General features: G+C 37.9%; 1 protein-coding gene and 1 non-coding gene across 2 annotated transcripts; both read left to right on the plus strand.

Moving 5' to 3' along the window:
* Positions 1 to 811: 811 nt before the first annotated feature.
* On the plus strand, positions 812 to 20,956 carry LOC118703735 (all-trans-retinol dehydrogenase [NAD(+)] ADH4). Its single transcript, XM_036410841.2, has 9 exons — positions 812 to 958; positions 2,966 to 3,067; positions 4,378 to 4,519; positions 6,093 to 6,180; positions 9,406 to 9,637; positions 12,525 to 12,785; positions 17,483 to 17,618; positions 18,081 to 18,219; positions 20,409 to 20,956. Exons 1-9 carry the CDS (start codon positions 941 to 943, stop codon positions 20,431 to 20,433), a joined length of 1,143 nt encoding a protein of 380 aa, XP_036266734.1. The 5' UTR covers positions 812 to 940; the 3' UTR covers positions 20,434 to 20,956.
* Positions 8,865 to 8,970, plus strand: LOC118709955. Its single transcript, XR_004985214.1, has one exon. It is a non-coding gene; the product is annotated as a U6 spliceosomal RNA (small nuclear RNA).
* Positions 20,957 to 21,518: the final 562 nt, after the last annotated feature.

Here is a 21,518-nt window from a genome sequence, read left to right on the forward strand (position 1 = left end):
ACCAGTGGTCACAGCCACATAAGGTCAGATGGGGCACCAGATAATTGCCTACCAGCATCCAGGGACTACTCTGCTGAGCACAGTCAGAGACCCAGAGACCCAGAACCATCGGGAGGTGGATGATGAGCTCACACATCCAGAGGGCCATAGGAGCAGCTCCTCAACAGTGATGAAAAGGGCTCCCCAGGCTGCAACACAATTGAAAGGGACTGGCTTTTTACCAACAGGAATAAAAGTGTTTCTATTTTAACTGTTGGCATCACCTGAATAGTGGGTACTGTTTGCATATTATTCCTGAATTTTCCTTAAGGAAATTTTTCAATGCAACCATTGATTCATCACAAGAAGAAAAAAAAAATAGCTACAAGCAATTTGATAATGAAAATAAATAGCTACAAGCAATTTGGGTCAGACAAACATAAAGTTGAGAGAAAAGACATGAAAGCATACATACACTCAGATTTCATCCGTATAAAGTTTTTAAGTGAAACTATACACTACTTATAGAGGATTATAAGTCATAAAAATGCAAGGAAATAATTATTAGGATGGTGAAGGGAAATGATGGGAACAGGAAGGATTCTGGAGCAGTGGAAATGTCCTTTATAATTTTGTGTTAACTCAAATGTATATGTAATAAACTTTTACCTATCAAATTATATGTTGCAATAAAAGTAAAAAAGTAAAAAAAAAAAAAAATCTTCTCCAAATAATGGCTGAGAGCAAAGGCTGTTTGCAGCTGAAATACGACAGCACAAATGACATGATGAAATATGGGCAGAGATGCATAGCAACGAAAAAGGAAAGTGATTGGAGAATAAAAGAGCAGGGATCGTATTTATTCAATGGCAGTTCAATCCAGGTTACAGAGAGAGCATCCTGGATAGAAGTGGAAGAACTTCTTAAAGAGAAATTTCCTAGGCGAGTTTCCCAAAGAAAAATGGGCACCAAGGGCAAAGTAAGTAAATGTACTTGTACTGTTTCTTTGTTCAATTCTTCTTTATTTGTATATTTTGGCTAAAAAGCTTCCATTTCAGCTAATCTCAGGAAGGAATCCATTTAAAGTTTATCAAAAGTACTCCCTTCATGCTAGAAATTTACTCTAAGAAAATTATTGTGGATTTGCCATAATGCTTACTACAAGGGTATTAAATTAAATATTACTTATAATGGCTAAAAATGAGAGAGAAATTTGGTTAACTATGCTCTAACCATAAAATAGAATTTGCATTTGTTAAAAGTAGTGTTAGAGAACAATATAGAAAATATTTATAGTATATTAATAAGTAGATTAAAAATATCACATATAATAAATTCCCATTTGGTATTCACTCAATGGATTTACCTCATAAAATTACAGGTGGATTTTATTTCTTTTCTTCTTATTTGTATTTTGAAACTTCCCATGATTACTATATATTGCATTTGTAAATAAGATTAATGATATTTTAAAATATAATTCAAAACTGCATAAAAATGATAAAAAATATATGTATTCATGTTGTCAGACTGGGAAAAAACACATCAAAAGCAGATATAGAAGCAGTAGAATATAGAATTATAGGTTTTTATCTTTTTGTTTTTTCAATGTTATTTATATTTAAAACTAAAAATATAATGTTAAGAGGATAAATTAAAATTTAATTATAGAATACTGCTTAATTGATAAAATTAACTTATAAAATATTACTTAATTTCTTTTTATACATTTTTACCCAAATTCTTACATAATCCAATCTTTTTTTTAAGACTTTTTAAAAAATATATTTTATTAATTTTTTTACAGAGAAGAAGAGAGAGGGATAGAGAGTTAGAAACATCGATGAGAGAGAACCACCGATCAGCTGCCTCCTGCACACACCCCACAGGGGACTTGCCCACAACCAACGCACATGCCTCCAACCGGAATCAAACAGGGGACCCTTCAGTTCACAGGCCAACACTTTATCCACCGAGCCAAACCGGTTTCGGCCAGAGTCCAATCTTTTATTTAATTTATATTCTACTGATAATTTTACTAATTATTTAACCCTCTCTTCTAAAACCTTTATGTGCCTATGAGTCACCTAGACCTTGTTCAAATGATGATTCTTAACTAGGGGATTTGAGACAGGGCTCATAGCTCTAACAAGTTCCCTGGTGATATCAATAACTTCTGGTCCAAGGGAAGTTATTTGCTACCATGAGTAGCAAACAAGTAAAAACACATCTATATTCTAGCAATGTGGACTCATGTAATTCAGAGCTAATAATAAATCCTTCAGTCAACAAATACTTTATTGGCCAAACCCTAGAAATATAGGCATTATAATAAGGTAACCTTTAATGCACTTATTCTTTTCCAAAATTAAAAGGGCACCTAGGCCAGTGTTGCTCAGGTGGCTGGGCGACATCTGTGCACAAAGGGTGGCCTTTTTTATTTCTGAAGAGGAGCCTGTGAAAGGCAGTTGATCACTCTCAGATCTATGATTCTCTCCCTCTCTTAAAAATCAATAAACTACTCTTTTTTTCAAAAAAGTGCAATGATTATAATGTAGATCATGGTTTCTTATTTTCATTAATCCCCTTTTCTATAAAATAATATAATTATATAAAATATCCAGCCACAAGTTATGGTATCAGCATGCTTTTTTAAAAATATATATTTTATTGATTTTTCACAGAGAGGAAGGGAGAGAGATAGAGAGCTAGAAACATCGATGAGAGAGAAACATCGACCAGCTGCCTCTTGCACACCCCCTACCGGGGATGTGCCTGCAACCAACGTACATGCCCCTGACCGGAATTGAACCTGGGACCTCCACAGACCGACACTCTACCACTGAGCCAAACTGGTTTCGGCTCAGCATGCTTTTTAATTTTCCCCCATAATATTCTCTCTTTCTGTCTCCCTTCCTCCCATCGTCCACCCCAAACTCTCCCTTCTCTCTCTTCTTCTCTCACTCTGTCCCTCTCTCTCTCCCAGGTTATTAAATGCAAAGCAGCCATCGCCTGGGAAGCAAACAAGCCCCTCTGCATAGAAGAGGTGGAGGTAGCTCCCCCCAAGGCACATGAAGTTCGAATCCAGGTGAGTGGGGACTCTCCCTGGGCAGGATACACTAGGCACTGATTTGGTGCAGACTTGGCTCTGTCAGGTCAAACCTGTGTGATGTGACTGGGAAGCACTGTCTGTCGTTCTCAGTGTGGATGATTGTGTCTTTAGGTCCAGATACAAACAGGCCTTATCTCCAGGAGGGGTAAATCATTAATTATTTATCAGTAGTCATTAATAAAGGGCTTAAAATTTAACTAAAGCACCTTAACGTTAATCATTAACCTGAAGAACCAGATTAAGAAATTCCCATTGGATTACAATTAGTTATGTTTTCATTTTGTATTCCTCTTGCCAAATATTGAGAGAGAGAGAGAGAGAGAGAGAGAGAGAGAGAGAGAGAGGGAGGGAGAGAGAGTTTTTTTGGGGGGGAAAATTTAAATGAGAGGAAAACCTGAAGAGCTGCCCGAGGCAGCACAGGTCTTGGGTGCAGATGAAGGGAAGGCAGTGGGTGAGCAGGGAGAAGAGCCCACAATGAGTGGACAGATCATCGATGGCAAGTTGGGGTCACCTCTCCATTTCCCCAGAGCTGGCTGTCCAGGCTATGTTTTCCCTCCAACCACCACGCAAAGGGCTTATACATGAGAATGAATGGGATACCCTCATGAGCAGAATCTTGAAGAAGAATATAGATACAGCAGTAATTAATTTAGACAACCTTTTACTTGACCTCTCACTGTTAACTATAAAATTTTAATTTCCTCTCTTTTATTTCATGTCATTTCAACAAAATTTGAACAAGTCCTTGAAACCTTTGTTCTCTCCACTCCTCTACCTATTAGGCTTTGTTTAAATTTTTCCTATTGCCTTTGATTTCTCCTTTCCTGGAGACAGTAACTGCCAATTTTATCTCTTTTTATGATTTTCTAATAACAGTAAAAGGCAGAAAAGTAAGGTATAAAGGAAATGAATACATCCTAATATATATTATTGATTTCAGAGAGAGGAAGGGAGAGGGAGAAACTTCAATGATGAGAGAGAATCATGGATCGCTGCCGCCTGCACGCCCCCTATTGGGGAACTCCAACCTGCACCCAGGGCATGTGCCCTGACTGGGAGTTGACCCTGATCTCTTGGTTTACAGATTGCCACTCTGCTGAGCCACAGTGGGCAAGCTATCCTAATATATTTTTGTTTGATATTTTTTCCCAAAGTGTTATTTCTTTTTTGAGCTCTAAGAGTGGTGTAAAGTCTCCTGGTAACATTAAAATTAGCCTAAAATTATCCACTTAACAACCCCAATGATATAATTACAGAAACAACTCAAGTATCTGGTTGCTTTGTAGATGATCGCCACTGCCTTGTGCCATACTGATGCCCATGTTCTCCATCCTGAATTTACGGAGGCTTTTTTCCCAGTGATCCTTGGCCATGAGGGGGCAGGTATTGTGGAGAGTGTTGGGCCAGGAGTGACCAACTGCAAACCAGGTATTTTATTTTCTCAATCCAGTAAGTGGGAATGTCAGGATATTTCGGGGATAATTCCTGATAGATTCCTGGCTTTGCATGCTATATTGATCTATGTTTACATAAGGGACCATCTTTTCCAAAGCAAAAGTGAGAACCCAATCTATCACAGTCTAACAATGAGACAGAATACTTGAATCAGAATTGTCTGGTAAAATTTTGGGATATGGTCACTTCATTTACATACTAGAGGCCTGATGGATGAAATTTGTGCAAGAGTAGGCCTTCCTTCCCCCGGCTGTCAGCACCGGCTTCCCTCTGGCACCTGGGACCCGGGTTTCCCTCTGTTGCCAGCTGGCTGCAACCGGAAGATCATTCAGAAGACCTCTCATCTAATTAGGATATTACATTTTTATTATTATATATGGCACTAGGAAACTGTGCTATAAAGCTAAGCTACAAAGTTAGATTAAACTGACGCTTCCATGGACACACAAATGACAACTTACAACCTCCCCTAAATAAAGCAAAAAAACTAATTTAATATTATAAAGAATTTAAAGAATGAGGTAGCTCATTCTATGGGTAGCTTAAGTGAGAAATATTACACATATGCCAATGTTAGCCTAAGTTAGTCTTTCTGGAAGTTTGAAAAATAAAAATGAAAATGCCAATGACTGAAATTATTTACTGCATATTTCATAACAGATATTCCACCAAATACTGGAATAAGGGCTCTGTAATCCTCACTTGTCAGACTTCCTTCCTTTAATTAGGATGCTCCAAACCTTGAGGTATGGATCTTTCCATTCCAAACAAGATCATAAAAACCAGCTGCTCCTGATAGTTTTGCATCCTTGAGCGGGTCTGATCAATGTAGTCCCAACTCTGCCACCTGCTGGCTCTGTGACCTTAGCCAGTTAAGTCACTTTTCAGTGACTCAGATTTATCTTTCCAAAGTGGACAATAAAACTACCTTCTCAAAGGGTTGTTCTGAGAATTAGATGGGACAGTATACTAGTAAGTAAGCAGTTAGAATGGTATCTGGCACCTACTAAGTGTTAATTATTATTGGACCTTGGTTATCAAAGGATAGACGCCATTTAAAAGTGAATAAAATGTAGAAAATATGGAACTTGAATTCTTTATAAAATTAGTTTTCTGCTTTATTTGGAGTAAAACAAATAGTGAAACACAATGATTGTGTGCCATTGACTCTATATCTAACCTATCACTGTACACCTCTCCTTTTATTTGAGGATGTCCTATTCCTCATATAAAATGTAATAGATAATAGTCATGATGTAGAGAGCTACAAGGAGCAGAGTCTTAGGTAAGACTGTTCACCTGATGGTATCAATACAGACTTGTTACTTGAGTGCCCAGCAGGGAAAAATGAAAAAGTATAGGTAATACAGGGGGAAGTCAGCAATGTAATAGAGTAATAAACTGTTTTGCCATCTACACTCTGCTGAACATAAAATATATACCATAAGGAATGGTGTTTTCCACTGATTCATCTGGTACAAATTATTTATAGGTAACATTTACAAGTAACGTTTATAGGCATCCAACATATGGCCTTTCTTTCTAGGTGACAAAGTAATTCCTCTCTACATGCCTCAATGTAAAAAATGCAAGTTCTGTTTGAGTCCACTCACAAATTTCTGTGCAAAGCTCAGGTAAGCTCTACACACTATTACTGAGAGTATAAGTTGGTACAAATATTTTGAGCAGTACATTGGCAAAACCTAAATGAAGTTGAAGACATGCGCATTAGGAGGCTTTTTTCTTAGAGTTTGATTTTCCTCATTCTGGATTTTTCTGATTACATTACTGTAATCTGGTTTAACATGGTTTTCCATCCCCAAATTTTTTCTAGTTTCTTTTATCTGAATGTTTGATCTGATTTGGGTTTTAAATTGAGAATCAACAATTAGAATTGAGAGTCAACAATTCTATTCAGGTGTGTACAAGGAACTGTTGCAAAATCACCCAGGGAGACATATGCTAGGATGTTCATATCAACATTGTACATTACAGCAACAATTGAAAGAGCACAAATGTCCTTCAATAAGAGAATAGATGATCAGTGCAATTTTCAACCTTTTTCATCTCATGGCACACATAAACTAATAACTACAATTCTGCAGCACACCAAAATTATATATTTGTGCCAACCTGAAAAAAAAATGTATAGGTATACTTTTCAGGGGGGAGGGGGGAGAACATGTTTAATATTTTCAATAATAAAGAATTATTATATTATAAATATATATAATTCTGATTCAGTCACACCAGTCAGTTATTGTTGTGCTGGCTGTTGCCATTTTTTTTTTTTTATTCAACAATCTAAGGGAAAAAAGGTCAGTGCCCCTGACTAAATAGTCAGGTGTTGCAGGTTTTAAAAGTCCTTGCAGTACACCAGTCTACCACAGCATAATGGTTCAAAATCACTGGATTAATAAATTTCTATGCAATAACAGAATACTACTTAACTACAAAAATGGCTAAACTTGATCTATATGTATCAGCATAGAATACAGTATTCCCCCTTATCTATAGTTTCACTTTCCAAGGTTTCAGTTTCCCATGGCAAACTGAGATCTGAAAATATTAAATGGAAAATTCCAGAAATAAACAATTCATAGTTTGACACTGCATGCCATTCTCAGTAGTGGGATTTCATCCTACCCCATCCCATCCGTAAAGTGAGTCATCTCTTTGCGCAGCTCATATGCCCCCAGTTCGTTAGTCACTTAGTAATCATTTTGGTTACTAGATCCACTACCATAATATCTCTGTGCCTCCGTTCAGTTTACCCTTATTTTACTTAATAATGGCCCCAAAGTGTAACAGTAGCTTTGCTGGTGATTCTGATATGCCAAAGGGATTTGGTGAAGTACTTCCTTTAACTGAAAAGGTATACTGTACATTTGGGGACGAAAACTACATATATATGGTTTGGTACTATCCAAGGTTTCAGGTGTCCACTGGAGGTCTTGGAACATATCCCACAGGGATAAGGGAAGCGGAGGGGCCACTGTAATCTCACACAAATAATGTTAAGAGAAAGAATCAAGTTGCTGCCCTAACCAGTTTGGCTCAGTTGATGAGCATTGACCTGAGGACTCAAGGGTCCCAGGTTCAATTCTGTTCAAGGGCATGTACCTTGGTTGTGGGCACATACCCATTAGGGAGTGTGCAGTAGGTAGCTGATCGCTGTTTCTCTCTCATTGATGTTTCTAACTCTATTCTTCTCCCTTTCTCTCTGTAAAAAATTAAGAAAATATTATTTTTTTAAAAAGAAGCAAGTTGCTGTCAGAAATATTTAGCAAGGCATCACACACAAAAATAATATCATATATTGTTTATGGTTACATGTATATTAGTAAAGGTATAATACATCACTGGAATGATTAATGCCAGATTCAGAATAGTAGCTACCACTACAGAAGAGGAGAGGGGAACGCAATGAGGTGCAGTAATTTATTCCAATGCCACATAGGTATGTCCTAGGACTAAATTTTGAATCTGGGCCATTAGCTGCAGAGTCCAAAAATTTTAATCACTTTATTCTTTACTTTCCTGATACTATAGAAAGGTTTATCTGTCCTTAATGCTAACTGACACTAGCCATGGTGCCATTACAATGCCTCAATTTCCTCATCTGTGAGATGGGGATAGCAATACTGCCTGTTTCACATGGTTGTTGCAGTTATTCAAAGAATAGATCCTTTTGTAAACCTTTAATGAAATAACAAATTCAGACAATGACCACCAATTCTTTCTGACATCACAAAAAGACAGATAAGGTATGTGCTCCAAATGAAAACACACACCACCTTTGAAGTACTCCTACAAAAATTTAAAACCCAAATCAGAACAAGCATTTAGATAAAAGAAACAAGAGGAAATTTTGGGATGGAAAAATATGTTAAATCAGATCACAGCAATGTAATCAGAAAAATCCAGAATGAGAAAGATTAAACTACAAGAAAAAAAGGGGGGGGGGGGAGGGAATGAGAATCTGTCCATTAAAAGGGATACAAGAAACATATCATCTAGATGCCATGCATGGAGTTATAACAATCTTTATCTTTTAAAGATACATGCTGAAATATTTACAATGAAATAGTGATGTTTGGGATTTCTTCAAGGTAGTCCACCATGGAGAGAGGGTAGGTGTGTGGTGTTGAGGGAGGAGGTGGGTAATAAATGACACTAGATCAACCATGACTTGCTAATTGCTGAAGCTAAGAGATGCTTACATGGAGGATCATTCTGCTATTTTTTCTACTTTTATATTTGTTTGAATTTTTCATAATAATTTTTTTCATTATAATTTTTAAAGAATCCATACATAGTGTTCACTTCAGCAGCAAATATACTAAAGTTGGAACAATACAGAGAAAATTAGCATAGCCCTGCACAAGAATGACACACAAATTCATAAAGCATTCCATATTTTTAAATTTTTATTTAAATAAATAAAAAAAGAATCAATATATGTACAGCCCTTAAAAGAGTTTCTGGCACAAGAAAAAATATTCAATAAAGAGTTTATTGTTATATCATTATTATAATTAGATGACTCCTATTATGTCTATTTTATTATACACTAGATTACAGATATTATTTATATAATACTTTATATATTACTTATATTATATATTTACTATATATTATAGTATATTATATATAATATATAAAAATTATGTGTTACTTATAAAGATATAAATACAAAATTTATTTTATATTTAAGCAAAAAGTCCCAAGTCATTTCTCAATTTCTTTATATCATAAAAGTGTGTCATAAGTAATAGATAATACCTAACTTTTATTTCAAGGGAGTATTCAGAGATACATTAACTTTCTCTTTTTTGTATCTTTTTTAAAATCTCTAGTCAATCCAAAAGTCCTGTTGTTCAGCAAGAACTAATGGAAGACAAAACCAGCAGGTTTACCTGTAAAGGAAAACCAATTTACCATTTCATGGGGACCAGTACTTTCTCTCAGTACACTGTCGTATCAGATACTAATCTGGCCAAAATAGATGATGATGCAAATTTAGAGAGAGTCTGTCTGCTTGGATGTGGATTTTCAACTGGCTATGGAGCTGCCATCAACACTGCCAAGGTAAAATGGTTAATCACCAGGTTCTATAAAACAGAAATTATTAGGAGACAGTGTGATAAAGCAGCTAGAATTACCTTCAAACCCTGGCTCTGTGTTTATCATCCCTGTGGTTTTAGGCAAGCTATTTAACCTCTTTACTTCTACTTCTGCATAACAATATTTTGTATATTACTAATTACTGTGGGAAAACTAAATCGTATTGCATAGGTAAGACATCTGGCCCAGTGGGTGGCTATAGTTCGCACCCAATTCATGTCAATTTCTTTCCCTATACTAGTATGTTATATTGTAGGTCATCCCTAATTTAAATACAGCCTACTTAAATATGTCCCCTAAATATGAATCCTCATCCTGGGACAGCAGACCCAGTCAAGAGACAATAGAAACTGCAGAGACCCCACCCACCTTCCACATGGCCACGCCTACTTTCTCCCTGATGCACACAAGGATGGTACTCTTGGCCTCCCTCTGAAACGTCACTTATTCATTCATTCACTCACTCATTAATAAAAATTAAAAGTTTTATGAGAAGCCAAACTATAATATGCAGGCTCCTAGAGGAGAAAGGTGATAGTTGGGTGGAGTTAACAGCCCAGGTGACTTTGGCAGTCAAGGCATATTCTCCTATAGATGGCATTGGATTCTCAGGGAGAAATTATTGCTCTTTGAGCTACACACATCTCCTTTTCTGGACTCCATGCAGACTCTCACCTTCTACTACTGTAATCTCTCTTCAGGAATATTAACACTAGATATTCAGCTACAGTTTACTTTTAAGTGTAGTCAAAGTTTATCTAAATTCCCAGGACATGTTCTTCCCGCTGTTGAGGAACTACTAAACCTCCTCAGGAGGTGCTCAAAGAAGGAACATAACTCACAGGACAAAGGGACGTGAAATATCAGTATTTCTAGATAAGAGGTGAGACCCTTACTAAAGTTTAATTTAATTCTAGGAAGAAAAGTGATGCAACTGCTCGGTATAATTATTGGGGATCTTCAACAGCATAGTCAGAACGCTGATTTGTTTTAATGTGCTAATATCATTTATAGCAAGATTAATTACATTTCATGGATATCTTTGGAAATATGAAAATACCCTGTAACAGTGTTGCCTGCAGAGAGAAAATCAAATGGGGAGAGGGCATTTTATAGTGACTGCCCCAGTTCTGCAATCAAAAGCACTTTTACTCTCAGGGGTCTGCTTATATAACACAATCAGCGCAGTGTATTCAATTTATACACTGCTGTGAGCTGGCCTGAGAATCCAACTACTGAGTACAACATTGTGCAATGGGGAGAATGCTTTTCTACTTTCCATGAGACTTACAGGCGAGCTTTTTAACACAGTCTCTGGAGGTATATACTTGGAAATAAACTAAACATATGCTACAATATTATAATAAATAGTACAGACTCTAAATAAAACAATATTCTGAATACTACAAATATATTTTTATTTCCCCTGAATAGCAAAAGCTATTATACTAATATCCAATATCATTCATAAAGTGAGAGATGCCACTTCTCTTAGTAATTTTGTTTCCAGTGCATCTCATAGGCAGATTTTCTTCTTTCTCTTTTGTTTATGCTAACAGTTTCCCATCATCATGAGAAAATAGACATAGTAAGCATCTCTTGGTGCAGGATCTTTGGGGGACTTTTTGCCACTATCTCACTTTATAGAGGAACATATTCCAATTGTCACTACCTTCTGATTAAAGAATCAAAAAATATTTTGTGGCCCTACCTGGTTTGGCTCAGTGGATAGAGCATCAGACTGTGGACCGAAGGGTCCCAGGTTTAATTCTGATCAAGAGCACATGCCCGGGGATGCGGGCTCAATTCCCAGTGGGGGGTGTGCAGAAGGCAGTCAATCAATGATTCTTCTCATCATTGATGTTTCTATCTGTCTCTCCATCTCCCTTCCCCTCTGAAATTAATATATAATGGGGAGAGTGTTAAGTCAGACCAAAAATATAGATCGCCGAAACCGGTTGGCTCAATGGATAGAGCGTCGGCTTGGGGACTGAAGGGTCCCGGGTTCGATTCCGGTCAAAGGCATGTACCTTGGTTGCGAGCATATCCCCAGTAGGGGGTGTGCAAGAGGCAGTTGATCGATGACTCTCTCTCATTGATGTTTCTAACTCTCTATCTTTCTCCCTCTCTGTACAAAATCAATAAAAAATATAATTTAAAAAAATATATAGATCATACTAAATATAGGTTAAACTTTATACCTTAAAATGAAATAAGGTGAAAAGTACAGCAGGCTGAAGGAACAGCATGAACTAAGACATGAAAAAAAGAAAGTGAGACAGTTTGTTGTGGCCATAGTACTGAAAATATCATGGAGATGAAATCAGAAGGCAACAGGGGTCAGATAATAAAAATCTTTCAATGCCATGCAAGGAATTTGGATCTCATTCCATTTAAATAATTTAATAATTCGGATGACTGAGTTAACTCACATTTAGAGAAATATTAGTGGTCATCAAAACTGTAACATCAACACAACCAAATAAGGCCTATTAGAAATATAAACATCACATTACTTGCGATCTATTTAAAAGGGCAAACAATAAGCCCTTTACAGTCTGTGAGCTTTCAGGTTTTGTTCTGATACCACTAAAGGGGAAATGAAAACAAGGAAATTATTTCCACTTGGGTTTGTTCCTTATAAACTGATGACCCTAATGACCCTCAAATGATTCTCAAAGTTCAGAAAGTGATTCATTCATTTTTACATTGGTAAATTTCCCCAAGTGGCTAAATCCCTTAGTCTTATGACAGGAAGTCCTTCATATGTTCCTGCCCCCACCTCCCTCTGTATCTTTAAAGAAGGAGGAACCAGCTGCTTTAAGTTAACTTATGATTTTCCTGCCTGCAGGTTACCCCAGGTTCTACTTGTGCCATCTTTGGCCTGGGAGGTGTTGGCCTTTCTGCTTTAATGTGTTGTAAAGTAGCAGGAGCTGCCAGAATCATAGCTGTTGATATCAACAGTGAGAAGTTTGCAAAGGCCAAAGCCCTTGGAGCCACTGACTGCCTCAATCCTAGAGAGCTACAAAAACCCGTCCAGGAGGTCATCATTGAAATGACCGGTGGGGGTGTGGATTTTGCACTTGACTGTGCAGGTGGATCTGAAGCCATGGTATGTATGTTTTTTATAATAGTATATAATAAATAATATTATTAACATTAATAAACATTGACAGTATTTATATATTAATATATTTATTCACTTAATAGTCAATATTGATATATTTGTATATATATAAATTATCCTATCTAATAAAAGGTAACTGCAAATTAACCACCTACAAGCCACACCCACCAGCCACGCCCACCAGCCAATCAGAGAGAGTATGCAAATTAACCCCCTCCAAGATGGCTACAGCCACAGAGAGCAGGAGGGAGGCTTGGGTTTCCCTGGCAATGGAGGAAGCCAAGTTTTCCACACATCCTGCCGAGCCCAGGCCTCCAATCAAGGGTACAAAGTTTAAATTATAGAAGGTAAATAAATTCCTACAGAAATGGCCACAGCCACTGAGCTGGAAGAGCAGGAGGCTAGGGTTGCCCCAAGTGATGGAGGAAGCTAAGTTACTGCAGCCCTGGTTGGCCCAGGCCTTCACTCCAGGCTACAAAGTTTCAATTATAGAAGATACATAAATTCCAACAGAAATGGCTACCACCATGGAGCGAGCAGGAGGCTTGGCTCTGCTCCAGGCTACAAAGTTTCAATTGTAGAAGATAAATAAATTCCAGATTCCAGGGCCTCCGCTTGGGTCCTCGGGGGCCGTGGCTGGCCTGTAAACCACCACACACCCCTCACCCAGGCCACCCCACGCCCCAAGGGAACCCCCACCCTGATCTGGAACAGCCTTCAGGGCAAACCAGCCGGCCCCCACCCATGCACCAGGCCTCTATCCTATCTAATAAAAAAGTAATATGCAGATTGACTATCACTCCAACACACAAGATGGCTACCCTCGTGTGGTCACAAGATAGCCACCACAAGATGGCCATCAGGGGAGGGTAGTTAAGAGGGACCAGGCCTGCAAGGGAAGGCAATTAAGAGGGACCAGAGCTGCAGGGGAGGGCAGTTGGGAGCGATCAACCCTCCAGGGGAGGGTAGTTAGGGGTGATCAGGCCAGCAGAGGAGGGAAGTTGAGGGCAAACAGGCTGGCAGGGGAGCAGTTAGACTTCACTCAGGCTGGCATGGGCATGCTTAGGGGGTGATCAGATTGGCAGGAAGAAGTGGTTAGGGGCAATCAGGAAGGCAGGCAGGCAAACAGTTGGGAGCCAGCAGTCCTAGATTGTGAAAGGAATCCCAGATTGGAGAGAGTGCAGGCTGGGCTGAGGGACACACCTCCCCACCCCCATGCATGAATCTCATGCACTGGGCCTCTAGTGTTTATACAATAAGCAATGTTTATTAATAATATATTGGATATTATGTAATGTGTTATAATTGATATTTAGTCTATTGATAAATATTACAGATTTATTATGTCATTTTTATTTGTTTATTCTTCTACATGAAATTCAGAGAAAACTTGGAAGTGAAAATTTTTAAGGAATTGTGTCTGCAAGAAGTGAGCAAAACAATGAGAACAGGAAAGGCAGACTTAAAGGAGGAGAAAGAGAATGTGGCTGGTGTCACCCTAACAGCCTGAGGTATCCACTCCCATCAAAAAGCAGAGCAGGGAGAGGCCAGCAACCTACACACAATCCAGTTCTGTCTGCCAGCCCTCAAAAATCAGCTGCAAAATTAGGTCCAAAGTACATATTTAACATGTTTAATATATTTAATGCACACATGCTGCAAAATTAAAAGTAAATATTTTCTTTGCAAACACTACAATTTTTAATCATTCAGTTTTCCTCTCCTCTCAGGTCGGGCTCCCTGACTTGCAGGGCCTGAGAAGCTACCTCTGTCTATCCCATTCTCCTGAGAGTGGGCAGAGCCACCCGCACATGTGGCAACAGATGGACAAGATGGCTTGCCAGGATCTTGTTACCCCTTCACTCAGCCTGGCTCCTAACACCCTCCTCTAGGGAAGGAACCATAATAAAAGTCCATGCCTCCACCAGGAGCTGGCTTTGCAGGTTCTTCCCCTGCTTCTCACCTGACTGGTGAGTTCCCCAGAAGAGGAGAGAGGCAAGAGCTGCTGAGAGGAGCAGGCCACCACTCCCAGAATGGTTTCATTGTAATAACAGAGCTGTTTGAAAGGGGATTGTTAGGTAAAAGTTAGCTCTTTCTGAAGATTCATACATTGACAGCTCCTTGTCCTGCACTGCTCTTCTTTGTCAGGCCCTGCTTTTTAATGGTCCTTGGCACTTGCAGCTTGCAATGTCGATGTTTACAAACATTGACATTCAGCCTGTTTACCTTATTTTCAGAGTACAGATATTCTCAACACTCGCTACTTTATAAGTGCCTGGGAGTTGTTTGTTAGTACCAGTGAATGACCACACCTTAGTCTCATGAGCTGGAGGCCCAGGTACCAATATATTTTACCAGTTTCTCAAGCTGAGAACCACTGTCGTGAAATTTGGCAGGCTCTTTTATTAACTGATTATACCAAGAAATGTATTTTAACTTATGGAGTAGAACTACACTAGAGAGCCCAAATTTTTAAAAGATATCATTTGTTTAATCACAAAAAGATGAGCTAGCTAGCTATCCTTTCACCAAAAGTTTCTGTAACTTTTGGGGCAAGTTGAATTTCAGAGTTGTAGAGATTTCAGTAATGGCTATGAACCAGATTTCAATGACTTCTCATGTTCTTAAGCAGCCAACAGAACAGAACAATTAGAAAGCTGCAATGATTGACAATTTATAAGACTTTGAGAATTCAAAATAATTCTGATCAAAAGTTATCAGAGGATAATAAATAAAACCCTGAACTTGCGTACAATGTCCATTGAACTAAGTCATCATTTTAGAGGTTAATTCTTTTTTGGAGCAAACTTCAGAAATGTAGAAAAAGCAATAGGAAAAACATTTTTTTATAAAACAGAAATCAATGTAAGAAGTTGCCTTAAGGTGACCAGTAGTACCTAGTGTTCTTTTCCCCTCAACATGAATCTATGTTGAAAACAAACATGGTTTTACCGTATAAAAATTGTAAAAGGGAGAAAAGTTTCTATTCAGAAATGTTACAAATTCTTGAAACAATAAGTAAGCACATAATCAAATGAAAATTACAAAACATATTAAGGTTATAAATGGTTGTATCTTCTATCATTACCCTGTTTCCCCGAAAATAAGACAGTGTCTTATATTAATTTTTTTCTCCCAAAGTTGCGCTAGGTCTTATTTTCAGGGGATGTCTTATCTTTCCATGTGCTAGGTCTTATTTTCGGAGGATGTCTTATTTTCGGGGAAACACGGTAGTAAGACACACACAGAGAGAGAAGATGGAGAGAATTTACTGTTCTTCAAATTCCTTCTTTCATATAATGATCAGGGATGAAAAAGAACTTACTTCCTATTGGAACTGCTCCAACAGATCAGAATCAAGTTGCCCCCTGACTGTGGCAAAAGATATCACACAAAGTTTACATTTCTCTTCTGTAATACTAGTCTCAAAACATTTAACTGTTTCTCTAGTTACCATTGGGTGTCTAAGTGGAATGACCATCCACAGTTTATGTCTTTCTGAAACTTTCTTTAACTTTTCATTTACATTTTCAATCCTTGGGAGTTTTATCCTCATCTCAAACTTGCAATAAGCTAAGATAACGATGTTCTCTCTTTCTCTCATGCAAAGATCAGTGCAACTCCTCCAAGCCGCTGTTTTCCATGTTGTGAGTCACCCATCAAGGAAGTTCAAATTTGTGACTTGACAATCTCAACATGAGGTCCTCTTGGTTGTTACAGCGGAGGAGAGACACCTGGCAGGTTGCACACTGGCTTTTCTGTTTAGGCGAAGAAATGACACTTCATTTCTGCCCAAAGCCCATTGGACAGAATGGTCACATAAGTCCTACAGAGAGCTTTAAAAAGTGTAGGGAAATAGATGAAATGTTTCATGAGTAGCAGCCAGTGGTATTTTAACTATTTTTCCCTCTGTTATAAATGGCTTTTCTTTTCATTTATCCTACATTAAGATCCACTAACTTTACAGTATGTACCTTATTCCAGACTCTAGTGAATAATCACCCTCTTCTTATGACTAAAGATTTTTATTCTATGTCCACAAAATTGCAAACTTTTTACAATACACCTTTGGTAAATAGTCAAAAGCAGGTTCATTTGAATTTAGAATATGTTCTATGGACCATTCTTAATTTCATGGATGTGTATTTGTCTTAGTATACAATGATATATGTTATAGATTTGGTATAATTATAATGTTAAACAACATGGAATAATATATTCTGTTTCATTCTAATATCCTTTTTAATTTTTTAATATATTTGTATTGATTTCAGAGAAGAAAGGAGCAGGAGAGAGAAATAGAAGCATCAATGATGATAGAAAGAATCATTGATCAGCTGCCTCCTGCACACACCTCCATTGGGGATAAAGCCTGCAACTTGGGCATGTGACCTGACTGGAAATTGAACCCTGACCTCCTGGTTCATAAGTCAATGCTCAACCACTGAGCCATGCAAGCTGGGCCTAATATCCTTTTTTTAAAAGCTCAAAATTTTATTGAATGTTCTATCTGAAGCAAAGCCTCAATTGTCAATCTACAACACTATGACCTCATGGTCTTGACTCTCTTTATTTCATATGCAGAGTGTATAAATTTTCCCTGAAACCCAGTACATATGAACACTGATGACATGGTCTACCTTTCTACTTACTCAGTTGGTCTTTTTTGTTTAACCTTCCAGAAAGCAGCCCTGGACTGCACAACAGTAGGTTGGGGATCATGTACTCTCATTGGAGTAGCCGTTGGTGATAAAGGATTGACTATTACTCCAATAGAGCTAATAATGGGCCGTACTATCAATGGAACATCATTTGGTGGTCAGTGTGTGTTTTTTCTGTTAATTTTCTCCAAAATAGTACTCAAATTGAAATAAAAATAATTTGTTTAAATACTAAGTGCCTAGAATACATCTAAAACCTATAGGAAAGATATTTCATTAATTACTTGAAAGTAAACAGTTTGTATAGTAGGAATACTACAACTTGCAAAGAGAAGTTCAATTTGCATTAAAATAAACCAACAGAGAGAAACAAAAGTCAAAGTTGGACCAAACAGAGATAATTTCTTATGCAGAAATAAAAAATAACCTGAAATTTTTCCTATGAAGAAAAATTTTAAGGTAGATAAAAGTATAGAAAAAACTAAATATGAGCAGGAGTTTAATCTATTTGGAGGAAGCCAATTTGACCAAATAATTTCATTCATTCAACAAACAATGATTAAATTACTTGTTCATGTCAAGTTCTATATCTTTATTAGGACTGTTGATCAAATTACAGGTTACAAAGGAATAGATTCAATCCCAAAGCTGGTTACTGATTACAAGAATAAGAAATTCAACCTGGATGCACTGGTGACCCATACCCTGCCTCTTGACAAAATCAATGAGGCATTTGACCTAATGCACCAAGGAAAAAGGTAAATTACCAAACAGATGGGTAAGGGGTTTGAAAAACCTTTATGATAACTCTATTTTTCTTTGGAATTTAAAAGTAATCAGTTTCATTTCTGACATTTTTCATATCATCAGACATACTAGAGGTGATGAAAAAGTGGCTATTTGAGGGGGAAACCCCAACATTACTTACCTTCCTACTCTGTTTCCATAATGTACACTGCCATACACTGTTCCAACATAGAGAGTGGCATAAATTGATATATGTTTTTTCTTTCACAGACGATCATTAACTTAGTTGGGGCTGCTCCCTAGAAAGAGAGGTTTCTATACTATAACATCAGGTCCCTCTGGTACAACATAGCCTGGTTCTGTTATGTTTGACAGAGTGCACCCTGAGGCCCTTCTTTCTCAGAATCGGGTGAAAACCATAGAGATGTGAGTGGTCAGTGGCAGGTATCAGGTACTTAAAGGATGTCCAACTCTCTCATGCTCTTGCTTTGTCAGAGGTCTCCTATAAGAGACATCCGACCTACAATTTTAGCTGTAGTGAGCTCCCTTGCCATGAATCCTGAGAACTGATTTATAGAAATGTCGCAACTGGGGGATCCTTAGCAATTGGGAGTGAATAAGACTGAGATCAATGATTTTTGTTAAAATGACCGCATAGGCCTGATCAATAGCAACAAAGGGCAAGACACCAGGAACAGTGTTGCACAGAGGAGATGCAGGACAAAGGAGTAAAGAAAAAAAAAGGGACATTACAAAAGGAGGGTGAGGGAGAGGAAAAAAAACTAAATTTAAATGACAGGAGTTTGAAACAGAGAAGCAATGTCACAAAAGAAGAAAACAGGTCCATGGTGTGCGGACACAGGATACTTCACAGTGTAAAAATCTGAGAAAATGTCCCTACTAACTGACATGAACTCCCTAATTTTAAACATGTTAGCTACAACATATCAAAAAGATATTCAATAAAAATAAAAGAGATAAACATTATTTTTAAGCTATGCTAAGTAACTTAGTGTAAAAGCCCTCCCAATAACTTGCACATTCTCAAAATCCCTGTATTCCTCAAATGAGGAATTGGTTGGGTTTGGGGCCTTGGAACCTGGTGCTCATAACTCCCCCACCACTAACCATGGGTTGCCAGTCATAGAACAAACCCAACCAGGAATGCTACGTGGCAGCCAAATGCAAAATGTTGCGTGGCTCTAGTAATAACTGGTCAAGTCTCCCATATTCTAAAAACAGGCCTGGTAGTCACTGGTAGAACAAAGGCCTCTGGGAAACACTTACATGAGGCCTCCTACTCTCCCTCTGGCCACTAAGAGACCACCTGACTGCCCACACAGGTGGAAAGGTGGCAACAGAGAAGACACGGGGTGGTCCTTCCCAGGTGTGCTTACCACATGGGAACAGGAAACACATGGAGGACAGGTGCTCTTGGCATGCCAGCTGCATAGATGCAAGGAAATGGGAGAGGGGAGCTGGGATATAACATCATTGGCCTATTAACATGCAGTGACCCCCACTCATGGTGAGGAAAGGACAAAGAGCCTCTCCCCCCATAGAGAGTTGGCTCTTCCAGTCCCTGAGTGAATAAAGCATTTATGCATGGCAGCCCACAGCTCCAGCAGTAAGATCCAAGATAAGGAATTCCCCGTCCTTAAGGCTTACCCCCGATTTTGCTAGTACATGTGGAAGAACTAATTCAGAAGTTAGAATATTTCAGTTCTCAGAAAGTAGCATCCCACCACACCAACCACCTCTTTTTTATGCCCAATTTGCCCTAGAATAAATGCTCTGTTTCTCCACAGTGGTGCTGTGGAGAAACAGAGCATGCTGTGTTGTTGTAACCTTTAGTCTTGGAATAATCCTGTAGCTAGGATTATTCCAAGACTAAAGGTTACAACAACACAGCATGCTCTGTTTCTCCACAGCACCACTAGGCAGCCAAATCCTCACCAGAGTCAAGTGAGGTCCCCAATTGTCTCCCAGCTTATTGGCATCAATATATTGTATAAAGTTTCATTTAGTGCCAGGAATAAGAAAGGATAACAAGATAAAGGAAATTAGACTTACCAAATTGTGTGTCTATAAAGAAAGATTAAATCAAGTCCTAAAATGAGTAAAACAAAAATTATTTGTGAGTTTTAGATAAATTTTTCATGAATATTGTGCTGATTTTTTTTAATGTAATTATTAACAGCATTCGAACAGTCCTGACCTTCTGAAGAAGCCAGAAACAATTTGGAAGACTATCTGCCTGAATCTGAACCTGATAATCTGGTTAATTTATAATCTGATAAGATCACCATGAATTTAAATAAACATTTATAGTTAACATCTCAAGATCAAATAGCTATAAAGATTATAGCATTTTTAGTAAAATACAGTAATAGTTACTGTGTTAAATAACTATAACTGATGTGTTTATTAATAAATTTGTTTAAAATTAGTTCTGGAGAAATGGTAATAAAGAATAAAGGGATAATAAGAAAACTAGACTAGCTACACATTCACAATATTTTAGGTTGGTTGATACATATATGGGATCTCAGTACACTGTTCTACTTTTGAATATGTTTCACATTTTCCATAATAAAAAATTTTACTAGAAAAAGAATCACATGTATATATACAAAAGGTGCAAATATCTTTAAAATATATATCACATATATGTAATACTATTATGTAATTTCAGAGTTCCAATAAACTGCTCTTCTTTAATAAACTGCTAAGTACGTTTCTTTTTAACATCTGTTCATTTATTTGTATTAGCCCCACTTTACCTCTGTTAACTATTATCACAAGTAGTAAGATATTAGAAGCTATATAAATAAATAATATGATATTCAAGATTTTTTAAAAGTAAAAACAATCTCTCAAATTTCCATCTTTATTAGATAATTGCTTTTTTTCATTTTTAATAATTATTACATCACTAGAGGCCCATCTGTGCACCAGTGGGATCCCTTGGATTGGCCTGCGGGGATTGGGCCAAAACCAGCTGTCCGAAATCACCCGAGTGATCCTGAATTCTGAGAGGGTGCAGGCCAGGCCAAGGGACCCCACTGGTGCACATATCGGTGTACTGGGCCTCTAGTATGCATGTAAGATCTTTGGTTAATCTCTTCCCACCTTCCCCCTCCCCCTTTACCTCAGAGATTCATCAGTCTGTTCCATATTTCCTTGTCTATGGTTTCCCCTCCTGTGTTGAACACCTGCCCCCTGGTGGTCAGTGTGTGTCATAAATAACACCCGGTTGGCCAGTAGGCTTTTATATATCTACTAGAGGCCTGGTGCACAAAATCTGTGC

The sequence above is a fragment of the Pipistrellus kuhlii genome, unplaced genomic scaffold, assembly GCF_014108245.1.
Source record: "Pipistrellus kuhlii isolate mPipKuh1 unplaced genomic scaffold, mPipKuh1.p scaffold_m20_p_1, whole genome shotgun sequence".
Taxonomy (NCBI): Eukaryota; Metazoa; Chordata; class Mammalia; order Chiroptera; family Vespertilionidae; genus Pipistrellus; species Pipistrellus kuhlii.

Excerpts from the sequence above, each read along its gene's own strand:
- LOC118703735 (XM_036410841.2), top strand. Across the intron at positions 3,068-4,377 it reads CACATGAAGTTCGAATCCAG|ATGATCGCCACTGCCTTGTG; the intron begins GTGAGTGGGGAC and ends GTTGCTTTGTAG. Across the intron at positions 9,638-12,524 it reads CTGCCATCAACACTGCCAAG|GTTACCCCAGGTTCTACTTG; the intron begins GTAAAATGGTTA and ends TCCTGCCTGCAG.